The sequence below is a fragment of the Falco peregrinus genome, chromosome 6 (assembly GCF_023634155.1).
Source record: "Falco peregrinus isolate bFalPer1 chromosome 6, bFalPer1.pri, whole genome shotgun sequence".
NCBI lineage: Eukaryota > Metazoa > Chordata > Aves > Falconiformes > Falconidae > Falco > Falco peregrinus.
This window is the reverse complement of record NC_073726.1, coordinates 85,232,722-85,253,837: the sequence shown is the minus strand read 5'-3', so window position 1 is coordinate 85,253,837 and position 21,116 is coordinate 85,232,722. Positions and strand designations below refer to the sequence as shown.

The 21,116-nt window shown below is 44.1% G+C and overlaps 2 protein-coding genes across 4 annotated transcripts in view; both read left to right on the top strand.

Annotated features, from left to right (window-relative positions):
- Window positions 1-14,617, top strand: part of TCAF2 (TRPM8 channel associated factor 2) — a 42,549-nt gene extending 27,932 nt beyond the window's left edge. The window contains exons 10-11 of one of the 3 annotated variants that reach the window (XR_008747917.1): window positions 6,733-6,874; window positions 14,524-14,617. Coding sequence is in view for 2 of the 3 variants with exons in the window: in XM_055809109.1 (XP_055665084.1) it covers window positions 6,733-6,801 (69 nt within the window). In the remaining variant the exon portion in view is untranslated. Of the gene's footprint in view, window positions 1-6,732; window positions 6,992-14,523 lie in introns of those variants that run through there. The other 2 variants (XM_055809109.1, XM_055809108.1) reach the window with 2 other exon arrangements.
- On the top strand, window positions 14,340-20,844 carry LOC101916184 (TRPM8 channel-associated factor 2-like). The gene is made up of 4 exons (XM_055808650.1): window positions 14,340-14,384; window positions 14,466-14,763; window positions 18,671-19,002; window positions 20,030-20,844. Exons 1-4 carry the CDS (start codon window positions 14,340-14,342, stop codon window positions 20,282-20,284), a joined length of 930 nt encoding a protein of 309 aa, XP_055664625.1. The 3' UTR covers window positions 20,285-20,844.
- Window positions 20,845-21,116: the final 272 nt, after the last annotated feature.

Below are 21,116 nucleotides of genomic sequence, written 5' to 3'. Positions count from 1 at the left end.
ATGGTCATAGTTTTGAATTGTGTCATCTAAGATGCTTTTTTCCTCCCAAGATAAAATTGATTGAGTATATAGCAGAGATGGGCAATCAGGCAGTATTAAAGTGAAATGACACCCTTAAATCTGGCAGTCTTACTTTTTGCAACTTAAATAACATGGTTTGGGCATTCTTGTACATTTTTGTATGTATCTAAATTTATAAAGACAACCAAGTAGGAATATAATTAGAAATGGAATTTGTTGCATATATATTTATACACTTTCCCAATTTGATATTCTTCAGTTACAAACAATGCACTCATTATTCTACTTAAATTTGTCTGCCTTAGTGTGAAACATGAAATTGTTTTAGTAAGTTGATAACAGAGAGAAGTGAAAATAAGTGACTTCATGATGAAGTATAATTTGTGTAAGAGCCAGGGATTTTACTATGTGTGTAGACATGTACATTATTAGATAGGAAATAGCCATTGAAGTAACACTATGATCTTACATTATTGATATTGGTGGCTTCTTTTCCTAAAGCATACCGTGACTTAATTCAAGATATGTGGATGTTTTCAGATCAGGCATACTTGGCATTTAACACCCTGTAGAGAAGTGTGTAGATCTGGGTTATTTTCATGAATTATTCCTTGTTCCCCGCTATCATAATCCAGATTCAACCATGCAGATGTAGGACCTTCAAAGGGGGAACTTTTATTATGACTGTAATTTCAGAAAAAAATAAAAAAAATCGTACAACTGAGAAAAAACGGTTCTGATTGCTGATGCACTGAAGAAAAGGTCCCTCGTGGCAGTGTGTCGGAGGCAAAGCACTACACTGGGTATGCAGGCTGCGGCAACGGCGCTGGCTCTGTGGTACAGGTTATGTCTAGATCTGCTGGTAGAACTGCAGCTTATGCAAATCAGAGTCACCTTTAAACTACCCTGAGATTCAGGCTGCTCACGGGTAGCTGCCATAGCACATAGCACAGAGTAGGAGTCAACAAGTGCAAGCGGTAACCTGGCTAAAGCCTGTGCAGGACAAGACGGAAACATGCAGACTGAGAAGTGTTCATCACAGAATGGCCAGAGGGGACTGCAGATGTTTGGGCTGTTCTGAGGGAGCTGCCTTGCTTTTACCGTGTAATCATCACACCAAATTAGAGCACTGTTTTGGCTTAAATTGCCTTTCATAACAGTGAGCATCTGAGTTCGTGCGCTCCAAAATAAACAGAATTCTGCAAAGTATAAAGGCTTAATTCAGATAAATGCTCTCTGTTCTTTTTTGAAAAAGAAACAGTACGGTATAGCTTGGGTGACATGACATACCTTTTGATAGTTCACATTGCTTAAAATCTGTGGGCTTTCATGAAACCATAATCCAAAAATCCACTACTTAGATGAGACTTCTTTTCAGCAGTGGATTAAATGAATTACATTCTTAAGTAACTGGTACTATCTTTCTTGTATGAAATGTTTGCCTGCCTTCCCTTTTCGGACCTACCTGAAGAAGAGGTAAAAGCAGGGGATGTTATTGACACCCTGGACTACATAAATGAATCAATAGCTGTTACTTTCTGCATTTACCTCTACAATAAAAATTGTCCCCACTGTGTGACATTGGATTAAATCCTGCATTGCCAATAATTTACATAGGCTCTGTGCCCGGATGGAGTAGGAAGAACAGCTGGTAATTAATTATGCTGAAAGGCCCTTAGTAAGGGAAAATTGCAAAATAATATTGGTGGTTGGCTGAGGACACAAGTGCTTGCAAACCAGAAGCATTGTCTTTGTCCAGAATGGCCACTATTTGGGGTGAAAGGAGGTGGTGGAATAAGAGCCCAGGAGGTAAGAATCTGATAGAACATCAGGTTGGGACTCTCCCATTACGTGGTTCCTTCATGTGGCTAACATGTACGTCAGCTGCTTGGGTCTTTGGACCTATTTCTTCCTTCGGATCCTAAGGGGGTTCGGTATCACTGACTTTGAGCTCACAAACTGCCCCCCATGATTATTTCTTTGGGAGTTGCTTGGGGTGTTGAATTCAGTGGGACTGGATACATTACTCTTCTGCTCTAAATCAGTGGAGTCAAGAACCTGTACAAAAGATGAAACTGGAATACAAAGTTTAGCGACCCTGTGATCCATAATCAGGAGCATAGAGCGCAAGTCTGTGAGCTTAGGTGCAGAACTGATGCATGCACTGGTGTAGACAGACTATGGCTATGCTCCAGCCTGCATATAGGAAGCTGACATGGTTGAGATGACCCATAAGCGGTGGGAGACCCAAAGATAAACAGGATGGCCAAGATGTATAGCAGAGCAGTGTTGGGTATTGCCAAGAGGACTTGGCACAGTGTTTGGTATTGTTTAGGGGTATGGCCTCACCAAACTGGCTGGGAATAAACCCAGGCAAAACTGAATATGGTCCAGCTCATGGTAACGGGTTGAAAAACGCTCCTGAAACCTACAGAGCTGGGGTGCATAGCCTACTGCTGTTTCTTAAATGGGAAAATACAAGATCAGGCACAGAATCGGCCAGAAGCTGTTGCTGCTTCTGCAGAATGTAAAAGGTATGTGTGGGATGTACAATATCTCCACTGGGATCCAGTTCCCACCTCCCAGGATTAGATCTTGACCTTACCTCGACCTTAAAAAAAAAGTAATAGATAATTCAGTGCTCACCGCCACTGCCTGACTGAATAGTCAAGAAAGCAAAAGCTTTTATCTGCTCAGAGAGGTTCAGCCTGGGATTTGACAGTCATTTATTACAATTATTCTTTTTAGGCCGTCAGGGCCCTGTGAGGGCGAGAGCTTCGTGCCAGGCACTGCACAAACACACAGAAACCAATGGTGCCTTCCCCACAGGCTGCAGTCTAGTTAAGCAAATGAAAGAGGTTTAAAAGATAAAATGAATTATCCACAGCTAGATCAGGATGCAAATCACTACATTCTGAGAGGAAGACCCTGTCCCTTGCCTGAACGAACGGCCGTCTGCCACCCACCCTTTGCTGTGTGCTGGGGGGGTGAGGGGTTCCCTGGCACTGCCAGGCTGGAGCTGCTCACTGGGAGGGAGCAGCAGGTGACAGCTGCTCGTGGCAGAAAGCGAGCTTGGAGCTGAGGGGGTGGCAGCACCGGCAGTGCCCTCACGGACCGGGCACAGCCCTGTGGGGCGCGAACGCCGGAGGCAGAGCAGGGTGCTGGTACAGAGTCCCCGAGCAGTCCCAGGCGAGGCAAGCCATGGGCCGGGTCCATGGTCTCTCCAGACAGTCCCATCAGGAGCAGAAGGAGAGGGGGTCAGAGGCTGGACAGGAGACAAGCTAGAACATATGCCTGCGGGGCCCATCCTGGAGAAAAGCTACCTACAGCACATCTCTGAGAGCAGGGCCGGAGGCAGCCCTAGAGACAGGCACGCCGACACCTGGAGGCCCAGTGCCGAGCTGGAATGGAGCCCCTGGTCCTATGGGCAGGGGGAGCGGGTGGAGGCAAGGTTGGCCATTAAAGGCCATTAAGGCTTTTTGGTGCACCCAGGACTCCCAACATGGAGTCCCAACTACCAGGAGAAAACTATCTGTGGTGGCTATTTTGACAAGGTGTTCTCAGCTCTGAGGGAAATGGGTTTAGATCAGCTAGTCACTTCACTGAAGCTATAGGAAGCAAATATTAAATGGCTAGAGTTTCCGTTCACTCCAGCCTGGGGCAGATGCGAAGGGGCACCCTACCTCTGCTCCCCATGGGTCACATCTCTACGTCTCTGCCCTGTTCCCTTGCTGATACAGGAAGGCACCCAGCGTGTCACTAGGTCACCTTATGTAAGGAGGTGGCACCCAGTGCAGGATCGGATTAAAAAAGATTCTGTTAACACAGCTTTACCCTACTGGGTAATTTTCCTGTCTGGACAGGTGGAGATATGTGAAACCTGCTGCACCAGTGTAGCCCGAGAGAAGACAATGCTGGTCATGAATGCATGCAGTTATCTATCCTAACGGTCGGGTAGATGGGTGGGGAGGCAAGGGGACTGCGCTGCTTATGCCAGAAGACATGCCCCTAAACACACAGCCTTGCAAAAGCATGAGTCTGTCTAATTCTTCAGCACCCCATACATTATGTTCTGGAACAGGTTGCCCAGTAAATGCATTGTTGCTATTGCTAGAGGCAATTCACAGGCCTCGTACTAATTTAATAGCTCAAGACTCACCAGTGTCTTGTGTGGCCACAGGTCTCTTTTAGTTATAACTTCAGAAATTTCTAAGTGTCAGGAAAGACTTGGGAGGCCTGTCTCCTATAGCTTAACAATGATTCTGCATATTTATCCGATATGGTAGAGGTCTAACATTACTAAGTAGTCATCATGTAACTGACCCATGGGCCAGTGAGAAATGGGTTGTTTGACAAGTATAAAAATAACTCCAAGAGGACCTAAGATCAAGGAGGAAGAGCCTTCTCCTTTCTTTCATTGAATTCTTCCCAGCAAAGAACTCAGGATATTAACGGCTCCCCGCAAACCATCTCTTCTGAGAAAAGACTAGCACAACTGCACATCAGGACCCAGCACTGGGGAAATGGTTAGATACTGGAGAACCTATGTATATCAGTTTTAACTGGATCATTACTGGGATTTAGCAATAGTGGAATAATTTGTATTATATCTGTTAGTTATCAATTTAACTGGATAAATATTTTTGCCTTGTTGTAATTACCCTGTGTGGGAAAATTACTTTGGGGGGGTATTAGAGATAATCGGGACCTAACAGAAGTGTGGTATTACAGAAAGCTTTTTAGGGTAAAATAGAGCTATCACTTTCAGGATGGTTGGCATGCATGGAATCTACTTTACCACGGCTCCCTAAGCAGCACACCCTGCCACCTCAGCATGTGCTGGCAGGAGTAACGGAGGGTGGAGCAGACTGGAAACGCCTCAGCCAGGCTCTGCAGGAAAAGGAGCCTTTCCCTGCAGGAAAGGAGACCTGGTGGTCTGATAAGCTGCATAGCAGTTGTCATATAAAGAATCTATGAGATGGTGTCTGCTGATCTGACCATTGTGGCAAAATTGCTTTCCTTAAATGAAATAATGTCATTGTAATACTAATGCACGCCTCCATCCCAAAGTTAGCCGCCTCCAGGGTACTAACACTTCACTGGGTACATGATACCAATCAGTAGCAAAAATGTGTCACTCAAACTTCACCTAAATGTAAAGAAAATGGACTGGCCCTGGACTGAAATAAATCTAAAGGGGGGAAATTATTGCCTAAACTCCCAAAATACCACACTCTGATTTAGTGTCACAAGGTTAGGTGAAGCTGACCCACCCTCTAAAGCTGTAAGTTCTGGCTGACAAGCTGATAAGGTGTCATGACCCCCATACATCAACAGAAACTTAGTTGAAAGTAGGACAAAGGTAATTGTGGTAGTGGGAGATCATGACCTCTGACTCAAATAGCCCCCCCAAAAGAGGGCAAAACCCCACCTGGAGAGCATGTGGAGTTAGCGAAAAACTTCCATAGTGCTATCTGAGGATGCGTACTAATTTATATTGGAAGTGAGAAACTTGTAACCAGTCGTGTGTATGATAATGAATACGCAATGTACTATGAAGTGTAAAAGTGGGCAACTGAGGGCAGAAGTTAGGGAAGACTCCATTGTAACTTCTGGGATCAGTTGGCAGGCTGAACCTGTCTTCTCCCCCATAGGGACGCCTGCTGGGTAAGAACTTAATTTTTTGACTAACTCATGCTAGCTGTTATTAGGTGAATCGTTCTAAGCTTGTTTTGCAGTCAGTGTGTCATCACTGGCAATCTTCAAACCTTACTCTGTCACAAACTTGCAATAAAAATCTTCAGCTGACGTTCATTTTGTACAGGTCTCTGGAGGTTTGAGTCATTGTTGTAAGGGATTTGACTGAGTGACGCTGTCAGCGGGGGTCCCTGAATAGGTTGGTCACATCCCCTCCGATACAGCGGGCTGTCACAGCGCAGGCAGCAGGCAGGCTGGGCAGGCACAAGGGTCTCATCTCTCCTGGGAAACGGACAGGCTGATCTAACATAAAGGGTTTGAGGAAACCCCCCTTCTTAATGTGACACCCTGTCAAGGCACTAATGAGACCAACAAGAAATTCTTTACTCTGTATATAAGGCATGTTCCTTTAAGTCTATATAATTTTCATTGAATGCAACGCATTCTGACAGCAGGTGTACAATGGCGTGAGAGCCACTGCTTCCACCTCTGCCAGACAGGTGAACACTATGTCCTACACTCTTAGAGATAACTGAAGGCCTTTGCCTCTCTGAGATGCCAGACTTCCTCTTAAAATTGAGCCGTGGAAGCACAATAGCTTGTGGCTAGACCTAGTAATCTGAAATCTACATTTTATCTAATTAAAAAATTATTAGGGTTGTTGTACAGCTCCAGACATGTCAGTGTTGTAAAGCAGTTTCATACCTATTCAGACACTCACAGGCAGAAGAATATAGAAAGGCTTAACTGGAATTGTGTCTTCAATGTACATTTCCTAACATGTCTGTTGGGCTTATTGTGGGACTAGTAGCCATGTAATGTTCCCTCCTTCCTGTCGTATTTTCCTGACTCACGTTACTCCTGGGCCGTATATTTGTGCACCACTTGGGGACAGAGGTTCCTCATGGGACTGTAGAATAGCATAGCTGGTATATATCTCAATAGCTTAAATATGTTAAACATTTCAAATGTGGCTTCTAACCTAAGCAGTGCTTCCCTTCCTTTCTCTTTCAGTACTCATTAACAAGAGGTATATCAGATGGATTCCACAGCAGCCTGTGCCTCTCTGGTGGAAGATGTTAATTCGTCTGAGTTCACAACAAACTATCATCCATATGAGCTGTTGCTTACTGGAGATGAAGCCTTCCTGTTGCTGGTGAGTACCAATGGGCTAATTGCAGAATATTGTTATGGGAAGGGCCGGATGGTGTTGTTTCCCATGAAGGAATCTTGAAGGACTCCAAGTTCTCCCAGTTCCTCAGAAATGCTGTGGTGTGGCTCAAGCCTTCCCCCGAGGCCCTGGTTGGGGTCCATCCTCATCTGGATTCCCTCTCCCAGCTGCTGCTCAGGGCTGGCACCGCAGTGCAGGCGGGGGCAGAGCTCAGCCCCTCGCTGGGGGTGTACTGTATGGACGCCTATGGCAGCGCGCGGGCGAAAGACCTGGTTGGCTTTGTGGCGGGGGGGGGAGGGCTGCTGGTTGGAGGCCAGGCCTGGCACTGGGCTAGTCAACATGGCAAGGAGAAGGTGCTGTTGGGGTTCCCTGGGAACCAGGTGACCAGCGTGGCTGGCATATATTTCATAGGCAGTGAGGGAGAGACTGGCACTTTCTCAGTGTCCAAAGGAATGTCAAGGATACTTCTGATCACCCAGTGAGTATTTAAATATTTGTGCTGTCTTTAGATTGTATATAGTGTTTATTCTGCCTTGGGTTTGCTGCTATTAGCCTGCTGGAATGAAAAATATCTCTTCTCCCTGTCCCCCTAAAGAAATGACCATGAATAGAGATGGATATGCAGGAGCTGAAGGTGCTGCTATAGATTATTGAGAAACTACCAAGTAGTTTGGCTCATGTGCTCCATGTTAAAATGTTCAACAGATGACTGTTCTGGAAGAAACTTCTGGTTGGGTCTGATCTGCAAAGCAATGACACACACAGTATTTTTTCCCCACTATGTCAACAGCACAGCTATGGGGCCACTTCCTGAGGTATTTAAATCCTTCTTGATGCAGGACCTGGGACACAAAAGATGACCTTTATCTTTCCTGCAAATTTCCTGCGGCGTGGTGTAAACCTTAAGGCATTAAAACTAAGCATAGTTCTTAGCTTTGTTACAGGGTGTTGTTGCACCTCAGGGTGCATTTCAAAGTCCCTGGGAACCTGGGGTAGATACTGTGCGGATCCATGAGTCTTGGGTTCTGTGCACAGAGGGTCCATGATCTAGCTGTGCATTCCCCAGTAGATTGTATATTGCATAAATGTCTGATAGGGGGGACAACTAGACTCAGCACAGGTGATCCTTTCCTGCCCAGTGCTGCGAATAGAATAGAACAGAATAGTTCCAACTGGAAGGGATCATCTAGTCCAACTGCCTGATCACCTCAGGGCTGACCAAAAGTTAAAGCATGTCCAAAAGTAAAGTAAGGGCCTTGTCCAAATGCCTCTGAAACACCGACAGGCGTGGGGCATCGACCACCCCTCTAGGAAGCTGTTGCAGTGTCTGACCACCCTCTCGGTAAAGAAATGCTTCCTAATGTCCAGTCTGAACCTCCCCTGACACAGCTTTGGACCATTCCCATGCATCCTGTCACTGGATCCCAAGGAGAAGAGACCATCACTGCCCTCTCCACTTCCCCTCCTCAGGAAGCCGTAGAGAGCAAGGAGCTCACCCCTCAGCCTCCTTTTCTCCAAACTAGACAAACCCAGAGTCCTTGGCCGCTCCTCACAGGACATTCTTTCCAGCCCTTCCACCAGCTTCGTTGCCCTCCTCTGGATGCAGTCCAGGACCTGCACATCCTTCTTAAATTGTGGGGCCCCGGACTGCACACACCACTTGAGGTGAGGCCGCACCAACGCTGAACACAGCGGGACAGTCACCTCTCTTGCCCGGCTGGTGATGCTGTTTGATGCACCCCAGGGTGCTGTTTGCCCCCCTGGCTGCCAGGGCACCCTGCTGCCTCACGCTGAGCCTGCTGCCGGCCAGCACCCCCAGGTCCTTCTGCAGGGCTGCGCTCCAGCCACTCCTCTCCCACCTTATCCTTGTGCTCAGCGTTACTTCATCCCAGGTGCAGAATCCAGAATTTTTTCTTGTTAAATTTCATGCCATGGATGATCGGCCAATGCTGCAATGTATCCAGATCCCTCTGCAAGGCTTCTTGTCCCTCCAGAGAGTCAGCAGCACCTCCCAGTTTAGCATCTTCAGCAAACTGGCTAATGTCAACTCCTGCAACCAGATCATTGATAAAAATATTGAAGAGAATTGGCTCTAGAATGGACCCCTGAAGGACTTGGCTAGTGACTGGCCACCAGCCAGAGGTAGCCCCATTCAGCACAACCCTCTGAGCTCTACCCTTGAGCCTTCACCCAGCGCACTGTGGACCTGTTCATCTCACAGCTGTAGAACTTGTCCAGAAGGATGCTGTGAGGGACCGTATCAAAAGCCTTACTAAAATCCAGAAAAACTACATCCACTACCTGCCCTTCATCGATTAGGCAGGTAACCTTAGACTATTAGAGTAAGGCAATTTCTTTTCTCATCAGAAGTTCTTGAAAGTGATGATAATTCTTCAGGGAATTTCTGATAAATAGGGTGGGAATTTGAAGTTCTGTAATTGGACCTTATACTGCTACATGAGGAAGAATATATTACAGCTTCATCTCTGTCTCAGAGCTATGTTCAGACAAGGATAATATACCATGTCATGATAAGACTGTGCTCAGGAGGCAGCTCTGCTGAGGCAATAAGCCATTGTCTTCACATTAATTTTTCACATGTTCTGCACTGCCAATACATTTGGAACATGCTGATGGAAAACTGAATCATGGAATAGCTGAGGTTGGAAGGGACCTCTGGAGGTCAGTTGCTCCCATGTCTGCTCAAAGCAGGGCCACCTAGAGCAGGTTGCTTAGGGCTTTGCCTAGTCAGGTACTGAATATCTCCAGGGACAGAGATTCCACAACCTGTCTTGACATCTCTTCAGTGTTTAACCACTATTATGATGGAGAAAATTATCCTTATATCCCAGGATGGGGAGGCAGGCAGGCAACGAAGGCTAAAGTTTCTACTGAAGCCTGTGGTAAAGAGAATAGCAAGAGAGCAGATGACTCTGCAACTTTGCAAAAAACTACCATAGTTTTAACGTTTTGCTACCTGGTTTCCATTTGCTCTGTGCTGGAGGTCACCACCTTAAAGCTGAATTGTTAGAAGAGTGTCAGAGCCTCTAGACTTTCTGAAAGCAAAATCAAGTGGATTAGTTGAAGCTATTGCTGTGAATGTTTTGAGGTGCATGCCTGCCTTTGCATTGGAAAGGATTAGGAAGTGCTTGGCTCATCTCTTATGGATTCTGTGCCCTGGGGACAACAACTTCTTGTAAAGGACAGAGCCACCCTCTGTGGGTAGTAGCGTCTTAGCCCACTGCAGAAAAATATGACATGAGTCACAAAGACACAGCACCATTCTTGCCTGGAATTCCATTGATACCATGCTTAAGGAAAGCTGGTGATCCCTATAATTTTAACATTGCTGCCACTTGGTGATATCTGTTGGGTTAACTTTCAAGCCTCTTTTGACAGAGGTTACTATATTTGCCTTGATAACTTCTTGCAACAAGGAGTGTTTCACTACTAACAGGGCAAAGATGAGTACAGCTTTCAGCACTTATAAATCAAGTCTGGATGACAAGGATTTCTTTTGCTTTTCCAGACATGAATTGGGTGAAAAAGAAAAAAAAAGAAAAAAAAAAAAATTCCTTTTGAAGGGAGTTACCAAATGCAAAACTGAATACGGCAGTGTCTCCTCCCATCTACTCATCCATTGTGCATTAGTGTTTCCCATTGCTATGAATGCCTCCCACCAGGCATTCCTTGCAGCTGCACACTGTGGCAGGGGCCATGTTGTGGTACTCACTTGTGAAAACTTTTTCCAGGTATCAGCGATTAACACCTTTATCCTCAATGTCATTGGTTGGCTTGATGCTGGGAAGGGAGGACAAGTTGTGGTCATCTACAGGACTTTTTCTCTCTCCTAAGCCAGGAGAAGTTCCGTTGCAAACTAACAGATCTTAAGGAAAACCTGAGTGTGTACTGCTGCAAAGCCTACAGTGGTGAGAAGGTGAAGATTCATGTCTTTTCTCCAAGGGGTGGTGGTCTGCTGGTTGGAGAACAGGCATGGTCCTGGGAACAGCAGGGAATGCTGTTGAGAGTGCCATTGCTGGGATGCATGGGAACAAAATACTACAACATTTTGGAGGTGGTATCTTAGGCAATAACACACTAGCATCAAGTCAGCCAGTCTCACATCCTGATGAGGTTTTCTCACAGTACCACTTCTGCAAGGCACTCTCCCAATTTTGGGAAAACCACAAAAAGAAAGAAGCTCTGAAGCCACCTTCCTCGTGGCTCAAGAAATTAGCACAGGCCTCAACAGTGTTCCTGAGGATTCCAGCTCAGACCTCCCTAGCTGTCTGCTCTGTCCAGGAGGAGATGACTAACCTAGTACTTTTCCAGGGTCAGTGCTGACAGCCCAGTCAAAGGCAGCTCTGGAAATGGTTTTAATCAACATTGCAGAGCTCTATGACAGCTTCCTTGATGTATAGAAATGAATATGTGCTCCCAACAAAAATCTTCCAGAAATGACTACTTCTCCAACTGTAACTGTTCAGATCAATGGAAGAAATTAAGGTAGGGCATATTTTTCTCTTTCCTTCTTCAGCAGCACCAAAACTATGGAATGGAATCAGGCTGCCCGGAGTACTCTATAAATATAATAGTCTAAATCTCTCTGCTTCCTTCCTGTCCCAGATTGCATGCTCACCGTGTAGTCAGAAATGCCTCAGTCTTATAATAGGTGCTGGTATATTAATCATTTGATCTTCTGTTGGGTACAATTTTGGTCAGATGATGAATAAATTTTTGATTTTGCAGTAGAGGAGTTGACCAGACACATGGCTCATACATAAATGTTTCCAGAGGAAGTGATTTAACTTATTGCTCAATATAAAGTACCACTACTGCTCTTTGTCAAATTCAGGTGCAAATTCAGGTGCAATGACATTACCTGAAGATGTTATTGCATGAAGCTGGGTATTTTGTCTTGCTTGAGGAGAGCTTCTCTGGAAAGAAAAAATGCCACACTGTTATGGAGTGTTTCTAGTTGGACAAAATAAAAATAAAATGGACATATAAAATCATAGATTTTGGAGATTGTCCTCCATTCTTTTCAGAAACAAACGTCACTTCTGATATTTGTTGGGTTTTTGTTTTTAAATAAAATTTAACAGAAAGGTCACTTTGATGCCAAGCTTATCCAACTGAACTAACTTTTATGATGTGACAGTTGGGCAGGGTTATCTTGATAGTTTAGTCTGAAATTTCCTTGCATTTTCTCAATTCCCTATAAATCATTAAGAATTGTAACTTTTCAAAGAAGATTCAGAGTTAGCTGTTGGTCAGATGGGGAAGGATTCAGCACAAAGGTGAAAGCCTCAGAAAATTAGTTTATTAGGATTAGAATTGAAGCTGCTGGATTTTACCTGTAACTTGAAGGCTATCATACGACTTACGTGTTTCTATTTGATAATGCTTGTGATTCTTTCTAAGATCCTGAAGCATGGAGAAGCACTGGGCTTTCTGTTCCTCCCAGAAGAGTAGTCACTCTGCATTTTCCTGCTTCTGCTGTTGTAGCTAACCTGGAGGTGAACATTTGCCTTTGTTTCTCATTACAGTCAGAAGAACTTTCTTTGTTTCTGTTCTCATTTCTTTGAAGTTTGTCTTGGCCTTACTAAGTCACAATTTCTCCCCAAGTTTCTCCTATCGTAAACATCTTTCTACATTTCTCAAGTTACACTCACTTCTGTCCTAAAAAAATGACTGCCCTATACAGCCGTAATGGACACACCTCTGATTTTCATCTGGTCCGTACTGTGGTCATCTCACATTGGTCTCATACCACCTCTGTGCTCTACTCCATTCCCCTAGAGAGGGCAGAGGTCAAACAAGACAAATACCTATACTGTTGCTTTCAAGATTAACAGAATAATCCCTGTATTGACATTAAATAGGATGAGAAATAATAAAATTGAATGTTGTCTATGTGGAGGAGACTAATAGATCTTTCTGCCCACTGTAAAAATATCTCACTTGCCCCACCTTGCTATCTTCTGCTATCATCCTGCCTCATTTCAAGGCCTCCAAGCTGTTTTCTTTCAAGTTTTATTACCTTTGTCATAAGGACAAACACTCACACTATCAAAAAATATTTTTGTGGGGCTTATATCTTGACTCTGAAACCAGTCCTTACATTATTGTAAGTGGAAAGGGATAAACACTACTGTAGAGGTAGTTGTCCAGACAGTATTATCGCATAGCAGGGTGAGTTGTTTTTTCTCTTTGAAGGGACAATAGGACAATTATTTAGGCAGATAATTGTCCTATTTTATATTTAAAAATATGTACATTTATATATATATATATATATATAAAAATTTAGGAAGAACTGGGAATAACTAGTCTGGAAACCAGGGACTTCTTCAGTCACTGATGGCTGGCCCATGGGAGCATTACAGTGTTTCAGAGAGCGCATGGAACACAGGTGAATTATAAATGGGGACATTATCCCCTTCACCACCTTACTTTCTTCTCACTCATTTTATATCAGGACAATCTCTGCTCGTGCTCTGCTTTTCACCTTGGTGCTGATCCATTCATAGCAGCACAGCTGTGGTAGCTGTGATGGTAAGTAAGGGTGCTAAAACTGGGGCCAACCAACTTCGAAATTTCTTCAAAACCAATGAAATCCCTCCTTTCAAACAGAGCTGTAGAAAGAGAATTCTGCTTTTCTTTGACAGTTGATCCAGCATTTCCATTTTATTCTTCATGGGGCTTAAGTCTGCCCTTGAATTCTTTCATGCCTCTTTCATCTGATTGATGCCTGTGCCGACATGAAGAATGATGTTCCATATGGTAGTATACTGTTGTCTTTCCCTGCTGAGACGAGAGACTATGGCAGCTACAGAACACACCGAATTTGGAGTGGAGCTACTCAAGCCTGACCAAGTTGCAGTGCCTTTTGGTGACCATTGGTCCCCACCAGGTGCAGATTAGCTGTCACACTGATGTCCTCAGCTATGCTGCAGACCTGCAGCAGCCTCCCTTGGTGGTAAAGAAGTTAGTTATAAGTTGAAAAAAACTCCATGGAAGTCTCTAGTCTGTGGGGTGGCCTCATATATGGCATAGTGCCAAAGGAGAGAACATTAGGTCAAATATCAGTCACAGTTAAAGCAGCGGTGCAGGCTCCATTCTTCTGGTTTGGTAAGCAGTCCCAAAACCTAACTACAGGCAGGGGAGTAAAGAAGTATTTCTGTATTGATTGCTTGCCTACATTTTCCTGGTTTTTTGTGGTCATGCATGGAAAAGACCTCAGAATAAATAATGCCCCAGGAAAGCCTTTGCATAAAGCTTTGTATTTCTCAGTGCAGAAAGTATATTGGTAGGACTTGCATTTAGGAATTAATCTCTGTCCATGTTGCCAGTATAAGCATTTCTGAGACACCTTCAAGGTGGCTTGATATTCAAAAATCAATGTCATCAACCGCTTGCAGTGACAGTAGACATACGGTCACCAAAGATGACTGGACCCCTCACCAGAATCTCAGGTTCTCCCCCTGATTCAGTAAAGTCCAGTTATGTCTAGATTAACTTGTTTCTGAGGCTATGCAGAGAGTTTTAGCTATGTAGTGATTCTCCTCTCTAGTCACACTTAAAACTTCTTTCTAAATTGCCTACCTTTTTTCACCTGAATGCGGAATTAGGGGAAACCGACGTCTCTGCCTGGCAGTCAACCATCTGTCATTACCCGGCCCCCTGGGCTGAGCTGGCCACAGAGGACATCATCCTGACAGTACCAGCTGCTGATGTACACCACATGAACAACCCAGCGAGTCTGCTTTCCATCTGCAACAAGATGATGTATGCAATAGCCAGACTGGCAGTCATCCCAGCAACTTTTCCAAGGCCAGAGAGGATGGTGGCAGATGTCCATATATCTCATGGCAAGTATAATAATTAGAACATTTTGTCTTTACCTGTGATGGGTATTTATAAGGGAAATACACAAGGCAGTAACATTACCACAAGATCATGCAGATCCTCAAATCAGCAGATTAATCCCACCAAATTCAAGGAGACCCTTTGTGAAAGTAAGAATCTTCTGTGAATGTCAAGAGGTAACACATTCTGCTGCTAAACCTGAGGCTATCCCAGGGTAAAACACAGTGCAGGGAGACAGGCTAGCCACCAAATGATGTGTATAGTGTCACGTTACTGTTATTACGGTGGGAATGGGTTTATGCTAATAGCAACAGAAAGAAGGGACACAGAGCTAGCTGTTTTAGGCAGGACAAACAAGATCTTGAAACTTAAATCGAGGCATTTAACTGATGCACAGGCAACCTACTATGTAATAAGACCCTATGCAGCAGGCATAGGATCACTTACATCAGTCAAGAAATAAGGGAAGGGGTAGGGGGGAAAGTTTATTGTAAGCAGCATTTTGTTATCTGTCATTAGAAACATGCTGCTTAAAGACAATTCGCTAGGCCAGTAGAACTGAAGCCTGTTAGGAGTGGTAAGGAGGCTCCTAAAGGCCAAATCTCACCGTTATTTGCAATTAATCTTTGTTCAAGTATTGCACTTTTCTCAGTAGGATTGGAGGATGCTTTTAGCTTTACTTGATTGTAACACTAGAGGTGTTTTCTACCACTGGAATTGATCAGTTCATCAGCTTCCCAGGCCACCACTCTGTCAATAATCCACAGCTCTAGCAGCTTAACTCACGTGGTGTAGCAGCTGTCAGTCAAGTAGCACTAATTCAAGAGAGGCTGGCTCAAGTGTAAACAACTTACACTTCAGTTATTAATAACCAGTTAATTATAATCACTAGTGAAATAAACCCAAAATAAATAACAAGCCCCCTTTCAATACTTAAAGGGGGCTTCTAAGAAAGGTAGGGGAGACTTTTTAGTAGGGCCAGTAGCAATAGGACAAGGGGTAATGGTTTTAAAGTAAAGGAGGGTAGATTCAGACGAGGTATAAGGAAGAAATTTTTATGGTGAGGACGGTGAAATACTAGAACAGGTTTCCCAAAGAGGTGGTAGATGCCCCAGCCCTAGAAACATTCAAGGTCAGGTTGGATGGGGCTCTGAGCAACCTGATTAAGTTGAAGATGTCCCTGCTTATTGCAGGGGGGTTGAACTAGATGGCCTTTAAAGGTCCCTTTCAACCCAAACCATTCCATGATTCCATGATACATAGGTGCTATGTTGCCATGCTGCATATTCTGTTCCAGGTATATCCTCATGTAAGAAGGATTTTATTGGAGTAATCAATCATTGCATCTGGCCACCTATGGCTCTGAATTTAACAGTGAAGTTGTAATCTGAGAGTGACTTTGCAACAATTGTGTTTAGATTACATGTCAGTTGCTACTTTTTGTAACTGCTAACCCCTCAAGATCAACAGGGGAACATGGGAGTATTACATTTTTCCTATTCACTCTGACCATTAGTGACAGCTCTATTTGAAAATTCAGACACAGGACACAAAGGTAACATAATTGTCATGAATAATTTTGTACAGGTATAAAGGATGAGCAAGCAGTTCATCTGGCAGTGCATGTCAGAGAGCAGAGTCCATCCCTTTCCCTGCTTTGTTTTAGCTGTATCGACCCCGCAAGCCCAGTAAGCTAGCTATGGCATGTGTCTGACCCAGGCCAACGGGTAGGTTTTGCGCTGACACAAGTGGCTGTTCTGCAGTAATTTTTACTGACGCACAGGAAGAACTGATTTCCAAATACCAGAGTTTAAAATCCTTGGATGTGTACAGGTTGAGGTGAACTTTAAAGCCACTAGTTTTCCCTTCCCTTGAGCCTTAAAAACCAGCATGACCCTGAAGGCATGCAGACTTGATTCACAGCTGCTATGAATCAGATCTTTCAAATGAGTTTGCACCGACTGAGAAGCTGCCTGAAGAAACAGTTGTTGTTCAGGTAGCTGCCATTCTCTGAGTGAAGTTGCACTTAGAAACAAAGACTTCTGAATTATTGATTTATGTGGCTCCGTCTCTGAATGTATTCCAGCCTTCCGCACAGCTACTCACCATGTGATGATAGACAGCTGTGTCCATCAGAGGCCACACTGGCAGAACCCAACATATAAAACTCTTCCAGCTTCTATCGTGCCTGCTGAAATAAGTGGAGAGTAGCACCGTTTCAGAGATGCGAATGGCTCTGTATCCTCCCTGCACTATGCTGGAGCTGTAAAAAAACAGTGAAGGATCCATTGAGCCTATTGAATTGGCACTGAAAGAAAAAGAAATAAAGACAGTAAATTTCTATGAAAAGCTACTGAAACATGATTTTTAAAGCTGGTTATTGTAGTCAGCAATACTGAGAAACTCATGGGAGATACTAAGGAGTATGGTAAGTCTGTTTGTCTTTTCTGAAAAAAGATTTTTACAAGCAGCGTGACAAACAGCGTAACTGCAACCAAAGTGATGACAATTATAGTGAGGTAGTAACTGTGGCCAGCAGCAGCAAGTTCTAGCTGAAGCTGAACTGTGGAATATTTTTCAATAGTAAAGAGCTGTCTTGCTAAAAACACTGAGAAAAATCTGCCTTCACACACACACAAAAATATCTAAAAAAATATTTTTTTTGTTCCTGTTTTGCTTTCTGGTACAACAGACATTGCCAGGGTACAGTGGAGGATGCTGGCTGGGGGACAGGGAGCCAGGAGAAATGGCAGTGACACAGCCAGCAGGACAGGGGCCATCCCACAACACCTAAGTGAGGCAAGCAGGGCAGAGCTGGCACAACAGCCAGGGTCAGCTGAGAGTCCAGGTTGCCCGACAAGTGTTCAGGAATGAGGCAGGTCTGTGGTGAAGCAAAGAAGTCAATCCACGGCTCAGAGTCAGGTCCAGTGATGGTAACCAGGATTACCAGGCAGGCCCGTCGTGATGAGGCACATCTGAAATCCAGTGAGGAAGTCAGACCGTGGATCAGGGACTGGATCGACAGGGTCCACGGCCAGACACAGGCATGGCTGTGACAGAGCTGGAGACAAACACACCTACAACATAGCTCAGGCAGGGACTGACAGCCCAGGGCTGAGCTGAAACGTGGCCCCTGGGGCCACTGACAGGAGGTGTAGGTGGAATCCCCAAGTGGGGCTCCTCAAGGCCATTAATGCCTTTTGGTGCACTCAGGGCCCTGACAGAATTTTGCAGTGAAACATTTTAGTCCCCTGCCTTCAACATTAAGATCTGCTTGTTCTTTGGAAGCATTTCAGGAAAAAATAATCCATTTTTCTACTTTAATTGTGTCTGCTGCTTATCATTATATTTTTCCCCCATGTATTTCCTATAGAGCCAGAACTTAGATCACAGAGTTTCTAGGGAGAGCTGGGGAGGGTGCTGGGGTCATTTTCATCAACACAAGCCATACAGTTATTTGGCTGTACAAGGATACAAACTGTCCTGGCAACAGTGTCTTCCTTGCCAGATCTGAAAATACGAAAGCACCAGTGTCAACAGAAAATTCTTGTATAGACAGGATTGGATTTCCATGCCTCCTCTCCACTCCTGTAGCTGGGAGTAAGGTCATCTGCAGTGTCCGTAGCTCTGGCAAAAGTAATTTGGCCTTTTTTGCTCTTTGTGGTATATAGTGCCGAGGAGTGGAAGTGAAGCAGAAAAGCATATAATATGCACGTTAAACTTTTGCTTGTGGTTGATACATTTGATAGTCCAGCAGAGGGAGTGGAAGCACGTAATGAGTAGCATCCACTCCTGACAAACAACTCAAAGAATGAGTTAATGTAAAGAGAATTATTTTCATCCTGTGTTCTAGCCATAAGCTTTCCCAGGCAGATTGCCAAGACTGTTTGTGGTTTACCTTCCCTGCAGGTTGGATGCATGCTGGCAACCCAGTCATGCATCATTTGAAGTCAGTGACAGAGGTGGTGGGTGTTCGGTCCCTTGAAGCCAATGGCCTTTGGGGTGCCATTCATGAGCTGGGCCACAACCAGCAGCAATCTGAACAGTTTTCCCCTCACGCCTCCAAAGCCACCTGCAGTCTCTGGTCTGTTTATATGAATAAGACTGTGTTGGGCATCCCAAAAGATAAGGCCCATAATGCACTTGCACTAGAACTTAGGAAGAAGATTCGAGATTACCTTGAAAATGGATCACAGCTGAAGTACTGGGAAGTATTTACTGCCCTGGAGACATACCTGCAGGTGATCTGCAGGCAAGTTAAGCTTGCAAAAGGTTTACAAACTGGTAATTTAAAATCTGGACTGCTCCTTTCCTTTTCCTCACTTTCTACAGCCACTTGATGCCTACCCCAGATTATCTCTCTCTGTTGACTCTATTAGTCTCCAACAGTGTCTTTATGTGTCAGCTCATAGGATTCCACAAACCAACATGAGTCAGTCATGATCTGTCCCTGAGTAGCACACTTCACCAGGAGACCCAGGGCTGCAGGGAAATGTTTTTGAAGCAGTCCCCAACAAATGTACTTGTTCTGAGTAATTTGTGATCTCAGCACAGTGTAAAAGCCTGTGGAGTGTACTGGTTTGGGATGCAATGGTAAACCATGTAAACCACAGCCTTTAGCCATTACCAACCATGACTTCTCATCATCGATAATGGTTTCTTTTTTTTTATTTTTTTTCTTTTTTTTTTTTCTTTTTTTTTTCTTTTTTTTTCCAGTTTAAGCCAGTCTTTCAGTTTTGTTGGTGCAATACTTCATTCAGGAGTCCCCAGGATTAACTGACTACAAACACTGAGTGCAGAGTCACCAAGCAGGGAGCCTGTATTTTGTGCTGCAGGAAGACAGTCTTATGCATTCTAAATATGCAGAGGTATTACACGTATGCATACTTATAAGCATGCAGACATGGGTGGATATTTGTATCAATCTTGTTTTGAACAATTGTAACAACTGCAAAAGAAAAGAGTAGCGATGAAGTTTGTAAGCACAGCCATGCCCTCCAGGATGAAAATCATTTATATAAATACTTGATTTGGGGGGTTGTGTGAATATTAGAAACATAGGCTTGTTGAATAGTCTGATGGTGTTAAAGGGCTACTCTGATTCTTCAGTAGGCATTTAGAATTTGTCAGGTAGCTACACTTATAAAAAAGAAAGAAAAATACCCTGTAAAAAAATCAGAAACTGGATTTAGTAAAGAATGCAGGTAGAGTAATTCTAAACTTCCATGCATATATTTTGTACTGTTTCACTTTTCTTATGATTTATAGGTGCAAGAGGCTTTTGATTGGGAAGCCTTAATTAAATATTTTGAATACCAAAATATGTCTGAACTCCCAGATGATAATGACTTAAAAATGAATCTGTGGGCAGAAACCTTTTCTCATCTGGTGAAGAAGAATTTGACTCCTTTCTTTAAATCCTGGGGATGGCCACCGAGGAGAGCCTTTCCCCAGCTGGTCAGACGATCTAATGAAGCAGTGCATCTCCTAAGCAGGTTTTTGCTCATGAAAATGGAAATATGATGGTGCTCTGCAGCAGTTTTAAATGGTGTTTGGATGCTATGGAACTGTAATGAATCTAAGAAGCAGCTCTAAATTGTACTTGTGATAGAAGAGATTGTTCTTAGCTCCCTCCCAAGCCTGCCTTTGTGTGTTAGGGTCCCACTACTTCCCAACAGGGCCTTGAACTTCATTTAATGTTTTGGAAGAGGTTGCCTTCGTGCTGTGCTCTCAGAGTTGGTAGCTGTGTAGTAAGAAACTGCTGCTTTAGCTCATGTCAGAAGTAAAACAGAGTCCAGGCAGTGAATTTACCACCTTGATCCTCAGCTAGAATATATCTGCAGTTATCTGTAGTAAAATTATAGCAACTTGCTCTGTCTAAGGATCTAAGACAGCAGTTGCCTCACCTCACAGGTTTGAATATGTTTACAGGAAAGCAGCGCTGGACTGTGTTTACTATGGTCTATTTTGATCTCAAATCTAAATAAACAGATCAATGGCTTGTTCTTAAATGCTACACCTGAATTTCCCCTATGTTAAAACACAGACTGTAGCACAAGCCAGTTTTTATGCTGCATTTCAAGATCCTGAGCCAAGCAGTTGCTTGTCTTGTGGCTGTGGTTTCTTTTTCAACCAAATATTACAGAATTCTTGATCTTGCAGTTTAAGACCACTGACACACACCCCAAGGGACAGCAGTGACAGAGCTGGACACTCTCTGCAACTCCTCCAAATCTCATGGGCCATAGCTGAGCAGATTCTTCCCAGCTTCATCCCAGCAAAGGAGTTGGGAAGTAAGGGATACAATCATTTCTTTTCTCTGTGCCCCGATAAACATATGCCAAATCTATGAGCA

Excerpts from the sequence above, each read along its gene's own strand:
- LOC101916184 (XM_055808650.1), top strand. The coding sequence starts at position 14,340 with ATGACTGGACCCCTCACCAGAATCTCAGGTTCTCCCCCTGATTCA. Across the intron at positions 14,385-14,465 it reads CAGGTTCTCCCCCTGATTCA|TCACACTTAAAACTTCTTTC; the intron begins GTAAAGTCCAGT and ends TCTCCTCTCTAG. Across the intron at positions 19,003-20,029 it reads CCCTGGAGACATACCTGCAG|GTGCAAGAGGCTTTTGATTG; the intron begins GTGATCTGCAGG and ends TATGATTTATAG.